Genomic DNA, 16280 nt, shown 5'->3' with positions numbered 1-16280 from the left:
AAAGTTTCATGGTTCATCCTCCCGGTGTCACAAGTTTCTCTCTCACTCCAAACTTTTTTTCTGCTGCTCGATTACCGTTTTTGGCTGAATATTTTGCGACTTGCAGTTTGTAATCTGCAAAATCTGATTTTCGTTTTGGGGGCATTTGTGTTCAGTCTTCTCAGTCGTCTTTATAAGTTTATTTAAATGTTAAATTGTTCAGTGGTGCAGAAGTAACGGTGCGATCGACTGACATGATACAGACAGAACAGAGGCTCTTTCTGCAGGAGACATGCGCAGTAGAGCCAAGTGACAGTGGTACAGGAGGAACAGGAGCAGCAGATACTCACACACAAGACTAGAACCTCTCCACGCTTCACTCTTAACACTCGCACAATGAAAAAAAGTGCAACTTATAGTCCGAAAAATACAGTAGATAAAGAAAACTGGGCCATTTGATCATTTTTCCTAGAACAGAGCCCGTCGGAAGTTGTCATGACGTGTTTCTGTTGAGTCTATTACCATATTTTATGATATAATGTTGTTTCCTCATCAAAAACAGACCTGGAGTTGTGTTTCTGTTTCATTCACACATGTTTAACGCATAAACCCTGCAGATTTAGGCCGAGTTCTTGTCTCAAACCGAAAATTTGAACTCCATACACCTTCACTAGAATCATTTGGATAGTTTCAGCCTTGGAACTGCCAATTTGTACTGAACTAAAAGTAAAAGTAGCTGTTAAAAAAAACTACTGCTCCATGACATCACAAGGTAGAACAGAACGTTTTGAGGTTTGGAGATGTAGACAGACTAACAATAAAGGAAACAAAACACAACTCCAGGTCTGTTTTTGACGAGGAAACATTAAAACATGACTTAAAACTCAATGATCTTGAAGAAATTCCAGTACGTTTCTCTTCTGTGACATTTGCAAACTCCTTTCTACCTCGTCTTTCTTCTCATACTTCTTCGTCTTTCCACCTCCTCAGACAGTGGATCGGTGGCGGGCGGCGCGGAGGTAGAAAACGGCGTCTCCCTGCGGCGTTACGACTCCGGCATCGGCGAAGACCACGCGTCCGCCGCCCCCAGCGAGGCCGAGCTCTCCTCCGCCTCCTCGTCCGCCGCCCACGGACCCGACGCCGTCTCCGAAGCCCTGTCCACCCTGTCCACGGAGGTCAAACCCTCGGCGCCCGCGGAAGGAAAGGGCAAGAACGTGAAGGACATCCTGCGCAGCCTGGTGAGCGCGCCCGCCGACGACCTCAGCGTGGACCCCAGCCTCCTGCCCCCGGCGTTTCTGGGAGTGGGAGACGTGCCCCGAGACCCGACGCAGTTCAGGTCCTTCGACAGGTGAGGCGCTGTTGGAAAGTTATGCTAAAAGGAACTATTTTTAAAGGTGTACATTTTTGATTGGGGGTCTGTCACCTGCATGGAATGTTCCACAGTGTGACTTTAATCAGCTCTACCTTACATTTATTCAATTACAGATGGCAGTTCATACTCCACAGAAGTAAAAAAAAAAAAAAAAAAGAATTATTTTACGTATTTTATATTTTTTTAATATTTCACTATTAATTTTTTTATATTTATTGAATTTAATATTAGTTTATTTAATGTAATATTTATTTATTGTATTTTAATATTTATTGTTTATTTATTTTTATTTAAATTATTTTAATATAGTTTTATATTTATTACTATTTATTTTTTATATTTAGTTTATGTAATATGTATTTATTTATTTAATTTTATATTTTATTTTTTATTTTAATATTTTAATATTTTATTTTTATTGTTTGTATTTTAATATTATTTAATATTAATTTATTTAATTTAATATTAATTTATTTTATTTAATATGTAGTCATCAAATTTTAATATTTCTTGTATTTTTATTTTTATTTTAATATGTATTTTTATGCATTATAATTATATTATAATTATAATTATAAATATAATAATTATTATTTATTTTAATTTTTTTTTATTAATTAATTTATTTTTTCCATTTCATAAAAATCTGCCTAAATGACAACTTTATCAGGCTTTGTCAGCGTCTCGTGTATTGTCAGGTTGTGGTTATTCACACACAAACAGCTGCGGTCGCGTTTTCAAAGACATCTCGGCTGGTTTACTCCGAGGTGACGTTGCCAAATCCTAAAAAAACAATCTGTTATGGAAAAGCGTTTTGTTTAGAGACATCTCTCACAGTTCTAGTTTTTGATGCAGCTTCCTGAGCGCACTGACACGAAAGACTCAGATCAAGAACGTGAAATGTAGTTTTGGTTTGCTTTATCAATATATTAAAGCGCCGATATTACGCTGTTTTTTTAATCTATCAGACCTGGAGTTGTGTTTTGTTTCATTCACACATATTTAAAACACAAACCTTGCATATTTTTCTCTTAAATAAAACACACAACATATAAAAATACAATGTAGGAAGTGCTTTAAACTCCAGACACCTTCACTAGAATCAGTCCTGGAGTCTTTATGGGAAAAATGGTAAACCACTACACGACATCACAAGGTGGAACAGAGCATTTTGATCTTTGGAGATGTCAACCGACTGATAAACTAGGATTATTTAAACATGTGTGAATGAAACAAAACACAACTCCAAGTATGTTTTTGATGATAACACGACTTAAAGCTCACAAGAGTATATTTTGTGTAATATGAGACATTTAATATTCGTCTTTGTGTGTTGTGATGACAGATTTCACTATTTTAATGTGGCACTATCTGAAATATTGGGTTGTGTTCAAGGCCATGGTGTGATTCTGGCTTGTAAAAAGGCTTTTGAACAATTTAATGTCACTGTTAGGTGCTTTTTCAACTTAAAATCAGAGGTGTACAGAGAGAACAGAGATGGAGACAGGACTGTACCCTGAGGGACTCCTGTATGTATGTATGTATGTATGTGTGTGTGTGTGTGTGTGCGTGCGTATATAAACAGGTGCAGGTGTGGACTCAAACTGCCAGTGTTGCCAGGTAGGACAGATAGACTGGAGTGACGCTAATAAAACAAAGGTAGGACTGAAATGGAGGATTGTCGACTTTAAAACTATCTAAATTGCGTTTGAAAAGTTAAGGTTGAAGTATAGTTCTGCGTCGACTCAACGCGCACTGCCGCTGTTGCCTTGTCGGCGTCGTTTTTGATTTATGGATCTGCGTCGAGGTCTGTGCACTGCGAAGTAATTCACTGCCAAAACGCAAGAGGGCGACGATATCTGTCCGTTCATATATACCACAGGTGTCAAACATAAGACCCGGGGGCCAGATCCGGCCCTCCAAGACCTTTAATCTGGCCCTCGGCTGATTTTCTACTAAAATATTTTAATGACATTTTCTATTTAAATATTGGTAATTTTATGTGCCAATTAGCATAACAGCGTCTCCAGCGTCTCTGTACGTGGCCCCTCCCACCAGAGCAGCACAAATGAAGACTTGTCTCTTTCCAAACGCTCTTAAAGGACGATCGTTTTGACTGTTGACCGTGACACCCTCATCAGAAAAATGTCCAACATGAGAAAAGTGGAGCCGAGTGCAGGATTTTACAACAAAAATATACTTATTCCCATTTACATACAAGTTCATGTTAAAACATTGTGTTGAAATTGCATTTTTCTTAAAGTTTCAGGTTGTTCATAATATTATAATATTTTGTAAAAGAAAGAGTTCATCAATTAAAAAAGATTTCTGTAATAGATTTGTGTTTCTCTGCACAAATATTTGAACTTATTGTTATTTTTGGGGTTTATATGACATGAGTTTTCTGATCCGGCCCCTTTGGGATCAAAGTTTGTTGGATACGACCCCCGGACATAAATGAGTTTGACACCACTGATATAAACGGTCTGTGTGTTTGACCTGCAGACGTATAATCTCTGAAAAGTTTAACACGAACCATCTCTAACACGATAAAAGCACAGAACAGACTCACCGTTAGTACAATATTCCTCTGTCACAGAAAGACACTCATATTCCACTGAGTCGTGTCCTTTTTAAGTCCGAGAGAAGCTGAACCATGTACCAGGAGCGAACTGTCTTTTGAGCGCTTAGTTTATGTAAGTTAGCCATGCGGTTTTAAGTTTCATTTCTATAAAACGTAAACACATGTGCGCAAAGGTGCACTAAACACATTATTTCTCAATATTCCTGTCGGAAAGCCGTCAGGAAATGTCTACAGAGCGGCGGTAGGGAGGACCAATCACAGCTCTTATCGTCTGCGTCGCTTCCCCTGCTGTCTGCGTCGCTTCGACCCGTAGTTAGTACATTTCTGAGATGCACGTCGGTCGATGCTCTGTTCTTATTTCATTCTCCAGTTTTATTTTCTTAATCTTTAATATGCTACATGCTTATGATACAGTGCACACTTATATAAATATATTTTTTGGAGCTAAATTATTCCCTAATTTTGAGAAAGATGGACTGGCGTGGGTAGGGTTGTGTTTTAGTTTTAGTTTTTCCTCGAATGATTTAGAAAGGAGTGAGCCACTGTCTGTAAATGTTCATGTATGTCTTTTTTTTTATTTATTTTTTTTTATCTGCTGCTCTCTAGTGTGATCTGCAGCTGTCCATTGGAGGCGCTGACAGCTGCACGGCGCTTTGTTGTGATGGTTTACGGCGACGTCAGCTCCCGTTGTGCACCGTCGTTTTCTTTATTAAGTCGCTTTTGGATGAATATTGTGACTTAAAATGTCCAAACTTAAAGATCCACGGGCGTCATCGATCATAACTAAAGAGCAGAAACAAATCCCAGCATGTCTTCTTCAAAACAGAAATCTCCCGAACCGGATTCCGCCGATCTGGTTTGAATTTACTCGTCCGCGGTGCCTTGCTGGACGAGTGGACGAGTTCCTTCCCTTCCTCGCTTTGACGTCAACTTCAAAAATCTTTCTCACAAACTCACGTCTCGCCCCCGGTCCTTCCCCTGCCTCTGCCCCCCGACTCGACTGTGGGAATTCCAGGGCATCTTTATCTTTGGAATGCTTTGTCAGTTCTCCGCTCGCTCCTCCTCGTATCAGGGGGATTAGACTGGCTCCTGTCCGCTCTTCTGGTGCGCGCGGGGGCTGGACATCGTAGGCCGACAGCTCGCTATTAGCCCGGGCCAAAACCCACAGACTTAATACATGTGAGTGCAGGTAATGGAGGTGAGTCTGAGAAATGGACCCCGGTGTTTTTTTTCGTTTTTTTTTTTTCTTTTAAAGCGCCTAAGTGGAGTAACGGCGCACCAGAAGTCGTTCGTGGCGACGGTCGTAAATTAGAAAAGATATAAACGTCATAATTCATCTCTCTGTTGCCAGACTCGGACGGGTGTAATTGTGGAAATGAGCGCGGCCTACGGCAGTGGGTCAGCGCGGCGTGTCTCTGGTGCTTCTGGACGCGTTTTTACAGTTTGCTTTTATAAACTGACACGACCTATTTTAGAGAATCGGTGCGGGGGAATAGTACGGGCTTTGTCGAGTGTATTAAAGCTAATTGAGAAAGCGAAGTAATACGGATTTTAGTGCTGCCTTTATAAGTACAGTGGGTTTTTTACAAGTTTGGAGCAGAGCCGTTGTGCAAGAATGGACTTTTCAGAGACTTTTACCGTAGTTATAGTTATTTTCCTTCTCGTTTACTCTCTCGAAGTTGTGTTTGGAGAGTTTTATGTACGTTTATTCGCTTCTATTCAAAGTTCTTCTGCTTCAAAGTCTGGGTCTTAATTTGATCACCAGTTTTCTTTTCTAAATTTGTGATATGCTTAGATTTTGGCAGCGTCATGTCGTCATTTCTGGACAAAAAAACCCCCTAAAAAACATGAAAAAGCACAATTATTACTATTATTATGATATTCTCAATCAATTTTCTTTTCTTTTAAAAGAAGAAGTAAATTTTCAGTTTTCTTCTTCTTTCTTCTTCATATGCATAGAGTTTTTCATTTCTGGACAAAAAAACAAAACAAAACAAAAAAACACCACCACACGTCACATTCATACTTGCGTGAAGTGTCTTGCCTAAGGACACAACTGTAATCTCTCCTATTTATTTTTTGGTGATATGCGTAGAATTCAGCAGCGTCACAAAAAAAAAAAAAAAAAAAAAGCATGTCACATTCATACTTTGCGACGTGGGTGACGCAACAACCGTTTATAATCAGTCATTTTTGATCCAATTTTATTTTCTTAATTGGTGACGCGTAGAATTCGGCAGCGTTTTGTCCAGTCATTTCTAGACAAAAAAATAAAAATAAAAAATCCAAAAAAAACAGGAAAAAATTGGAATTTGCTACAATTATTAAAACTGTTATAATTATTATGATCTACAATTTTATTTTCTTACTTGTTGATAATGCGTAGAATTCGGCAGCTTCACGTCGTCATTTGTGGACCAAAAAAAAAAAAAAAAAGAAAAGGCATACCACATTCATACTAGACAATGTGGGTGAAGTGTCTTGCCTAAGGACACAACAACTGTTTCTGATCAGTCATTTAATATCCAATTTTATTCATTCTTAATTGGTGACATGCGTAGAATTTGGCAGCGTTGCATCGTCATTTCTGGACAAAAAAACTAACAAAAAACGCACACCACATTCAGACTAGACAGTGTGGGTGAAGTGTCTTGCCTAAGGACACAACAAGAGTTTCTGGAAATGGGAAAGTTACACAATGCACCATTAACCCTTTTAGACCGACGGTATCGTAAACGAAACCTAATATGTTTTACTTAACTGTACATAACTTTCCAACCATAAAAGATAGAAACTTTTTTCCCATGAAAAGCTGAAAGTTGGTAGCCAGACTTTTACCACCTAGTGACTCCGCTCAATTTAATTTCTCTCCAGCACTAGGCCAGGAATCAGAATACACTAGACGATTTTTAAGAACTCCGGAAGTTGTAGACCGCGCACCGACCAATCAGCGAAGAGACAGACATTCTGTGTTGCCAACGATTCCCAAGATCGTGGATTTAAAGCCGGAACAAAGAGAATGTTTGGTGAATTTTATCAAGGGGAAAGACGTTATTGTCCTTCTTCCTATGGGATTTGGAGCATTACAAACGTCGTGACCAAACAGCAGCGATTGGTTGAAGCGAACGAATCCTAATGCTGCGAGGTCAGACGGTTTCCTCAAAGTGAAACCGTCTGATGAATCAGGCTAGGGAGTCATGGCTTTCTGAGCATATCTCCGACATTATCCTACATCACACACACGCTGCGTGATGACGTAGAGAAATCGAGTGTCCAATAGGAACTTTGTTTTCCACCAAACTCAAGCGCTCCGTCCATTTTGATCGGCCCAAACTTTGCCAAAGAGTGTAGTGAGTCAAAACGGTCGATGCTCTGAGCGTCTGTGTTCGTAACAATTGAAAAAGCCGCTCCAAGTGCAGATATTTCTCAAATAAATGGCAAATTACGCATCTTGGTTTTGCGTAATTGCACATCCTTTGCTATTTTTATTTGAAATGTACAAATATAAATGTAATAAACTCCATGGAAATGCAGAAGTGATGTGGCTCTGTTTCCATGACTGACACCAGGAAAATCATGAGGCCATTACACTTTTTTTTTTTTTGTTTTGAGTCAATAAGTGTATGTTTTTTACTTTATTTACAGACTTGATATTTTACACTTTAGTAGCTCAGGCCCCAAATTAACCTTTTTTTAACATCCAGAAAGTTGTTTATACATGTTTGCTGTGTGTTTTGGATGAAAGAGTGTGCATTTTTTCATGTGTATTTCTGGTCCCGTCGCTTTTATTACATCCACATGACACGACTACGGCAGCAGATTGTGAAATAACAGGTCGTACTGAAGAAAATTAAATGTCTAACACTTCATTAGGGGGTAAAAGTTGGAGCTTTAAACGCAAAATTGAGAAGAAAATCCAGGCGAGGACAAAAAAATGTACTCGAATCGCCTTGAGGTCTGGAAGGGTTAAAAATCCACTTCCCGCATTTACCTTTCCATCATTTCCCCCACTTTTTTTCGCACCTTAAACTTCATTAAACTTCCATAACTGTCCGAGCGCACGGCGTGACAGCCTATATACACGGCGTTATCTCGTCTTTATCGCGCCGCATCTCTGGCCCCCGACCCGCGCAGATACGGCCCCCGGGCTCTTATTTATTCTGTTGTATATTGTCTTAATCACTATTTAGCCTCTCCCCGCCGACCAGTAACTCTTCCCCTGCCATAACACAGCACCTCCGCCGCTGGATTTACGAGTCGAGTGCATGGAAAAGCGCAGATCCCCCCAGATAAAACCCGGGGGTGGGTCAGGGGGTGAAGTAGCCGCGCTGATTTATTCGGGCCGTGCAAACCCGCTCGCTGCCTCCCGTCCGTCCGTGAGCTATGCCCCTGTTTTGACAGCCAGTCGGAGAATGTTTGCTGATCCTAACCAGAGCTAAACATTGTCATTGTGCAAGGCCGTGATTTAGACAGTAGAATGTGCGAGCGCCGGGCCCGGGGGTTGTTATCATTCCGAGCCGCGGTGGAGGATGAACGCGTGTGAAGGAAGATGAGTCGCGGTGGAAATCAGGTCTTCAATCAGTCTGTCGTTCATTGTTCGTTTTTCAATATATTAAAAAAAATGTTTTCTTCATGATTTGTCTCCAAAATCAAAATGAAAAACAAAAACCAAACAAAACAAAAAAATGGATAACGATTCAGTTTTCGATTTTGTGTTTAAATGAATAATGGAAAAAACTTTCTAAACCAGGACTAAAACAAGACTAAAACAGGACTAAACCAGGACTAAACCAGAACTAAAACTGGAACTGAACCAGGATTGAACCAGGACTAAAACGAGACTAAACCAGGACTAAACCAGGACTAAACCAGGACTAAACCAGGACTAAAACCGGAACTGAACCAGGACTGAACCAGGACTAAACCAGGACTAAACCAAGACTAAACCAGGACTAAAACCGGAACTGAACCAGGACTGAACCAGGACTAAACCGAGACTAAAACGAGACTAAAACGAGACTAAAACGAGACTAAAACGAGACTAAAACAGGACTAAACCAGGGCTAAACCAGGACTAAACCAGGACTAAAACCGGAACTGAACCAGGACTGAACCAGGACTAAACCAGGACTAAACCAGGACTAAACCAGGACTAAACCAGGACTAAACCAGGACTAAAACCGGAACTGAACCAGGACTGAACCAGGACTAAAACGAGACTAAAACGAGACTAAAACAGGACTGAAACGGGACTAAAACCAGACTAAAACCGGGCTAAAACCAACTAAAACAGGACTAAAACAGGACTAAAACAAGACTAAAACAAGACTAAAACAAGACTGAACCAGGACTAAACCAGGACAGTAGAATGTGCGAGCGCCGGGCCCGGGGGTTGTTTTCATTCCGAGCCGCGGTGGCTGAACGCGTGTGAAGGAAGACGGTGCGATGAGTCGTGTTGGAAATCAGGTCTTCAATCCGCATATCATTCGTGTTTCTATATAAAAAAAAGAAAAGAAAAAGTCTCATTATTTGTCTCCAAAATCAAAATGAAAAAAAAAACAAAACAAATTTTTTTTTTCAGTTTTTCGATTTTGTGTTTAAAGACTGAACCAGGAGTGAACCAGGACTAAAACAGGACTAAAACTGGACTAAAACTGGACTAAAACTGGACTAAAACAGGACTAAAACAGGACTAAAACAGGACTTAAAACTGGAGACTAAAAACTGGACTAAAACAGGACTAAAACAGGACTAAAACTGGACTAAAACTGGACTAAAACAGGACTAAAACAAGACTAAAACAAGACTAAACCAGGACTGAACCAGGACTAAACCTGGACTAAAACAGGACTAAAACAAGACTAAGGCTACGTTCAGACTGCAGGGCTTAACGCTCAATTCCGTTTTTTTTTGTGAAATCCGATGTTTTTTCGAGGTCGTTCACATTTCCAGTTAAATGCGACTTGTCTGTGACTCCAGTGTGAACAGTAAACGGCCCGAAAGTGTCCCGCATGTGACACTGGAGACACGACGACGTCAACCGCAGCGAGCGTCTCTGTGTTTACGGAAGTTGTCCAAACATGGACGCAGCATCGAGCACCTGGAGATTTTAAAGTTCCGGTTTCCGCCTGCTTCAGCGCAGAATAGTGACGTTTGTGTCTTGTTGATAACGTGTAGGTGGATGAATGCACTTTGGCCGTTCAGACTGAAGTCACATGTCAAAAGATCAGATATGTATCAGTTTCAGGAGCAAATATCCAAGTGTCCTGGGTCACATTTGAAAAAATCTGATCTGTGTGGTTCAGACTGACATTAAAAGATCAGATACAGGAACATAGAAGCCAAAAAAATCAGATTTGGGTCACTTCAGGCTGCAGTCTGAACGCAGCCTTAAACAAGACTGAACCAGGACTGAACCAGGACTAAAACAAGACTAAAACAAAACTGAACCAGAGAGAATGTCGGTGTTTTTTCGTGTGGACGAGCAAATCGCAGCTTTTGGAAAACATGACGATGCAACCCCATTTAATTCCAAGACGTTTAATTCACCGTTAGTGGTTCTTTTCACTCAGAATACGAAAAAGACATTTTCCTTCTTCCGTGCTTCTATTAGTGCATCCGATAATGCAGCAGGAATTGACCATTATCGGGGATAAATACGCGAGGTTACGCACTGTGTTTGACGTGTTTCTTGCCTCCGATCAAAATATTTCCCAGCAGCAACACCGGCTTTTAATAACAATGACGTCAGCTGAAACTCGTCTATATCTGAGTTCTTTCTGTGACTTATGTTTAACTTTTGCAAAACAAAACAGTTATATTTGTGGGATACATCTAAAAGTTTAAAAAACGGTGAGATCTGCATTATTAAACATTATCGTCATTGTAAACAGCGCCACATACAGGTGTGGCGGATGTATTACACAGTTTTCTCTCAGTGCTCTGTTGTCGTCTGGACGTGAATATTTACTGATCCGACACGTGTGTGGATGCAGATTTTTTTCAACCCGCAAAGAAAAAAATCCCGGAGCGTTGTCGTGTGGATGTCAGCATTACTCAAACACGTGTGAACGAAACAAAACACAACTCCAGGTCTGTTTTCGAGGAGGAAACGACATTATAACACGACTCAACGCTCACAAGAGTCCAGTTTGCGCAATATAAAACCTTTAAACGTAAAACAACACATTTGACAGTATTTTCTTATCTTTTAAAAATGCATGAGTGTGTGTATGTATCGGGCGTTATGTTGCTTTGAAGAAAAAAAAAAACAAAACTAAATCCCAGTACAGCTCTGACCTTGTTGTGTGTAGGAGGAGGAGGAGGAGGGGGGGGACTTCCAGCAGAGCTTTCATCTTGACTTTCACTTTGTTCAGTTTTGCGTTGCTCTGCAGTTTACTGGGAACGTACACGTCTCCCAAGCAAAGTCACTTTCAAATAAAATACAGGGGCTGGTCCTGTAACATTAGCGTGATGGGGTTGTGGTCGGGTGTCCAGACGTTCATATTTACCCGGGACAGTCCCAGTTTTGAGCCTTGTGTCCCCTGAACCAGCAGATTTATCCAAAACCAGTGATGTGTCTAGGGAAGATGGGCATTTGATGGTCAACATTTTTCTATAGCGCTTTTCCACCTTCAAGGCTTAAAGCTCTTTACAACAAGGAACCACTCGCCCGTTCACACACCAGTGCACGCAGACACTGGGGGCAAGGTGGGTTAAGTGTCTTGCCCAAGGACACAACGGCAGCTGGAATCACACCAGCCAACCTGTGGGTCAGTGGATCTGACTGTGATGTTTATGTCAAGAGTGGGATTTGAACCGCCAACCTTCAGATCAGTGGACAAACGCTCTACGAACTGAGCTACTGCCGCCCCATTAACGTTTTTATATTAAAATGATCATCATTATTATTACTATCTGCACACTAATCTGCATAAATAAATTCAACTTTACGACATATAAACCGTAACGACTCTAGAGCCACATCAGCCCGTTTGACATTTTTGACAGTTTTGTTCAACTCTCACAGAAACGAAACTTAAAACCGCATCGCTAATTAGTACAAACTAAGTGAAGATAAAACTCCAGCTCTTGTGTCGCTGATGTGGTTCAACTTGTGTTGGATTAAAAGACATGACTCAGGTGAATACAGGTTAGTGTGACCAGATTTGTGTTTGTCAAAACCAGGACAGCGTACGGGGGGAGGGGCGGGGCCTCGTCATCCACATTGAGCGACTCTCACCTGGTAAAACTTTTTCCCACTGGACACAGAAACATATGTGCTGCTTTATACACTGTGCACATGGACTCACACTTGTCCCAACACAACGGAAAGTGTGGAATTTCTTGTACAAATCATCGTTAAATCCACATTTGTGCTTCGGTTTCGTTTACAGACTGACCCACTGTTTGTGTCTCGCTCCTTCTGATGCAGAGACACATGTACACACCTGTTTGGTCACAACAACCTACATTCAGTTTGTCAATTAAAATTAATCGATGAAATTCTTAATGATCAATTATCGATTAATCATGCCCATCCTTAGATTTGTCCAAGTTTTACACAAGAAACGCCCAAGGTGTTCCTATTTTTGACCGATTTGATCAATAAAGAGAGGCATGAATTGTCACTCTTTTTGGGTAAAATACAGAAAAGCTGCTTGAAAATGAACAAAACTCAGAGAAAATGTGACTGGACTGACTCACGTGTTCCTCATAAATGGACTAACAGTTTTCCTTAATTATGCACTCGTTTCACAATTTTATTATTACCAATCACCACAAACCGAGAGCGTCACAGTTTTTTTACTTTGAAAATCTGGTCACCCTAAAGTCCTCGAGTCGGGTCCATTTTTGGAGACCCGAACCTTCCTCCAACCGCCAAATAACACTGCACCCGTTCCCCGCCCGTGCCCAAGATAAATCACACACAGATTAAAAGCTCTCAAACTGAAGAGTCATTCAGAAAACAAAGTGAAAAGTTAGGACTTCAAGAATCACAATCAAACAAAATGAAATGAAATGAACCTGTTTCTCTTTCTTCAGTACGAACACGAATTCACAGACGCGACTCGACTGTCAAAACTTCACAGGATTTATTTACTGAGAGGAAGAAGCCACAGACTGAACCAGGACTAAACCAGGACTAAACCAGGACTGAACCAGGACTAAACCAGGACTAAACCAGGGCTAAACCAGGACTAAACTAGGACTAAACCAGGACTAAAACCAGGACCAGGACTAAACCAAGACTAAACCAGGACTAAACCAGGACTAAATTAGGACTAAAACCAAAACCAGGACTAAACCAGGACTAAACCAGGACTAAACCAGGACTAAAAGGGACTGAACCAGGACTAAACCAGGACTAAACCAGGACTAAACCAGGACAAACCAGGACTAAACCAGGACTAAACCTAAACAGGACAACTGAACCAGGACTAAACCAGGACTAAACCAGGACTAAACCAGGACTAAACCAGGACGAAACCAGGACTAAACCAGGACTAAATGGACTAGGACTAAACCAAGACTAAATCAGGACTAAAGTGTAATGTTTAGTTCATAATGAAAAAACGATTAACTTGCGCCGAACTGATATTTTAGTAACAATTAACAAATATTAACAAAAGTTTAATTAGTAGTTTGCCTTTTATTACGGCAACTTATCATAAACTGTTACCGAAACATTTCATTTTTGATCGCAGCCCTGGAATTGTCAATCTCTACAGAACTAAAGGTGAAATGTAACTTTTAAAGGGTAAACAGAGCGTTTAGACGTAGACAGATAATATTAAACGATTATGCAAATGGCACGAAACACAACTCCAGGTCTGTTTTCGAGGAGGCAACGCGTCTTAAACCTCACAAGAATCAATTACGTCTACTACAGGCCCTTTAAATGTTTCTATTCTTGACTCGACCGCCCCTTTGATTGGACTCGCCGCTCTCTTCTCTCGCACTTTGCCTAAAATAGCAGCAGATTACCAGAACCTCTGTTTACAGCTTTCGTCGGCTGCAGGTTAAAGCCTCCTGAATAATTAAGGCGGGGACATTCTCGTGCTCCGGTTCAGGGTCTGTTGACGCTCTGATGAATGTTCCGGAGTGGCCCACTCGTGATAAGTGTGGCTAATGACCTGCTGAATAATTCAATGGGCAAACGGAGGGGCCGACGACTGAGCAGACGTGAGTTAGAGGCTCTTTCTGGACAGATTCAAGTGCGGCTTTACACACACTAATGCAGAAATCTTCACGTATTAAGCTGTTCCCTGATCTGTTATCTTGTTTTTCTTCACACTACAACAGACCCCGAGCTCTCAAGAGTTGATTTTGTGTATTATACGACCTTTAATTCAATTTTATTCATCTAGTCTAGTCTATACTAGGGATGGGCATTCGATGAAATTGTCTTAATCGATCGTCGGAAGAATTAACGATCGATTATCGATTAATCATTAACGTTTTTATATTAAAATTGATCATCATTATTATTACTATCTGCACTACTAATCTGCATAAATAAATTCAACTTTACGACATATAAACCGTAACGACTCTAGAGCCACATCAGCCCGTTTGACATTATAATGTGTTTAATTCAGTTTTGTTCAAATCTCACAGAAACAAAACTTAAAACCGCATCGCTAATTTGCATAAACTAAGTGAAGATAAAACTCCAGCTCTTGTGTCGCTGATGTGGTTCAATTTCTGTTGGATTAAAAGACATGACTCAGGTGAATACAGGTCAGTGTGACCAGATTTGTGTTTGTCAAAACCAGGACAGCGTACGGGGGGAGGGGGGCGGGGCCTCGTCATCCACATTGAGCGACTCTCACCTGGTAAAACTTTTTCCCACTGGACACAGAAACATATGTGCTGCTTTATACACTGTGCACATGGACTCACACTTGTCCCAACGCAACGGAAAGTGTGGAATTTCTTGTACAAATCATCGTTAAATCCACATTTGTGCTTCGGTTCGTTACAGACTGACCCACTGTTTGTGTCTCGCTCCTTCTGATGCAGAGACACATGTACACACCTGTTTGGTCACATACACACAGCAACTTACATTCGGTTTGTCGATTAAAATTAACGTAATCGATGAAATTCTTAATGATCAATTATCGATTAATCAATTAATCATGCCCATCCCTAGTCTATACATACACATTTTTATGGTTGGCAATAGGGATGGGCATGATTAATCGATTAACCCTCTCCAGGCAGGCGTTGCAGATTTGCAACAGCTAAATGCCAATTACCTACTTACTCCACATCCACATTTTGTGAGTTTTTTTTTTTACACACGAGCCTTTTTTCCCATCCATGCTGATAAACGTGGACGTGTAGACTGTGCAAGAACGTTACACACAAACACCCCCCAGAAGTGCCAAGTACTTTTGTTGTTTACCAAAGGAAAAATTGTTCTTGGAAACCCATGAAAAAGTGATGTTGTTCTGCCACTGTAAAACTGTTACACTGAGCTTTATGTATTGTTATGAAAAGTGGTTTACACATAAAGTTAGTGTTCATATCATTTTCAGTCTTCAGTGTTTTACCCACACGACCAATGCTGCAAATCCACATCCCAGACACACTGGATGTGAAGGTCTCTCAAAAAAAAGTCAGGATTGTATATTACTCCTCATATATCTTTCCCCATAATATCAGATTTTTTCCTTTACTAAAATTAATTGAGCGAGAGGATTAATCGAAATTGATCATTAAGATTTCATCGATACATCATTTAATTGACAAACTGAATGTATGTTGCTCGTGACCAAACAGGTGTGTACATGTGTCTCTGCATCAGAAGGGCGAGACACAACACTGGGTCAGTTTGTAACAACCGAAGCACAAATGTGGATTTAACAGGATTGTACAAGAAATTCCACACTTTCCGTTGCGTTGGACAAGTGTGAGTCCATGTGCACAGCTGATAAGCAGCACATATGTTTCTGTGTCCAGTGGAAAAGTTACCAGGTGAGAGTCGCTCCGAATGTGGATGACGAGGCCCTCCCCCCGGTTCCGGTTGACAAACACAAACTGGTCACACTGACCTGTATTCACCTGAGTCATGTCTTTTAATCCAACAGAAGTTTGAACCACATCAGCGACACAAGAGCTGGAGTTTTATCTTCACTTAGTTTATGCAAATTATGATGCGGTTTAAGTTTTGTTCTGTGAATTGAAACAAAACAAATAAACACATTATTAATGTCAACGGGCTGATGTGGCCTAGAGTCGTTACGGTTTATATGTCGTAAAGTTGAATTTATTTATGCAGATTAGTAGTGCAGTAGTAATAATAATGATGATCATTTTAATATAAAAACGTTAATG

The 16280-nt window shown here is 40.5% G+C and overlaps 1 protein-coding gene across 1 annotated transcript in view; it reads left to right on the top strand.

Moving 5' to 3' along the window:
* lrba (LPS responsive beige-like anchor protein) overlaps positions 1–16280 on the top strand; it is a 702007-nt gene that overhangs the window by 240389 nt on the left and 445338 nt on the right. The window contains 1 exon segment of the mRNA XM_055158186.1: positions 970–1327. Coding sequence (XP_055014161.1) covers positions 970–1327 — 358 coding nt within the window.

The sequence above is a fragment of the Boleophthalmus pectinirostris genome, unplaced genomic scaffold, assembly GCF_026225935.1.
Source record: "Boleophthalmus pectinirostris isolate CB_2022bp ecotype Guang Dong unplaced genomic scaffold, ASM2622593v1 HiC_scaffold_22, whole genome shotgun sequence".
NCBI classification, from domain to species: domain Eukaryota; kingdom Metazoa; phylum Chordata; class Actinopteri; order Gobiiformes; family Gobiidae; genus Boleophthalmus; species Boleophthalmus pectinirostris.
This window is presented reverse-complemented; position numbering and strand designations above follow the sequence as displayed.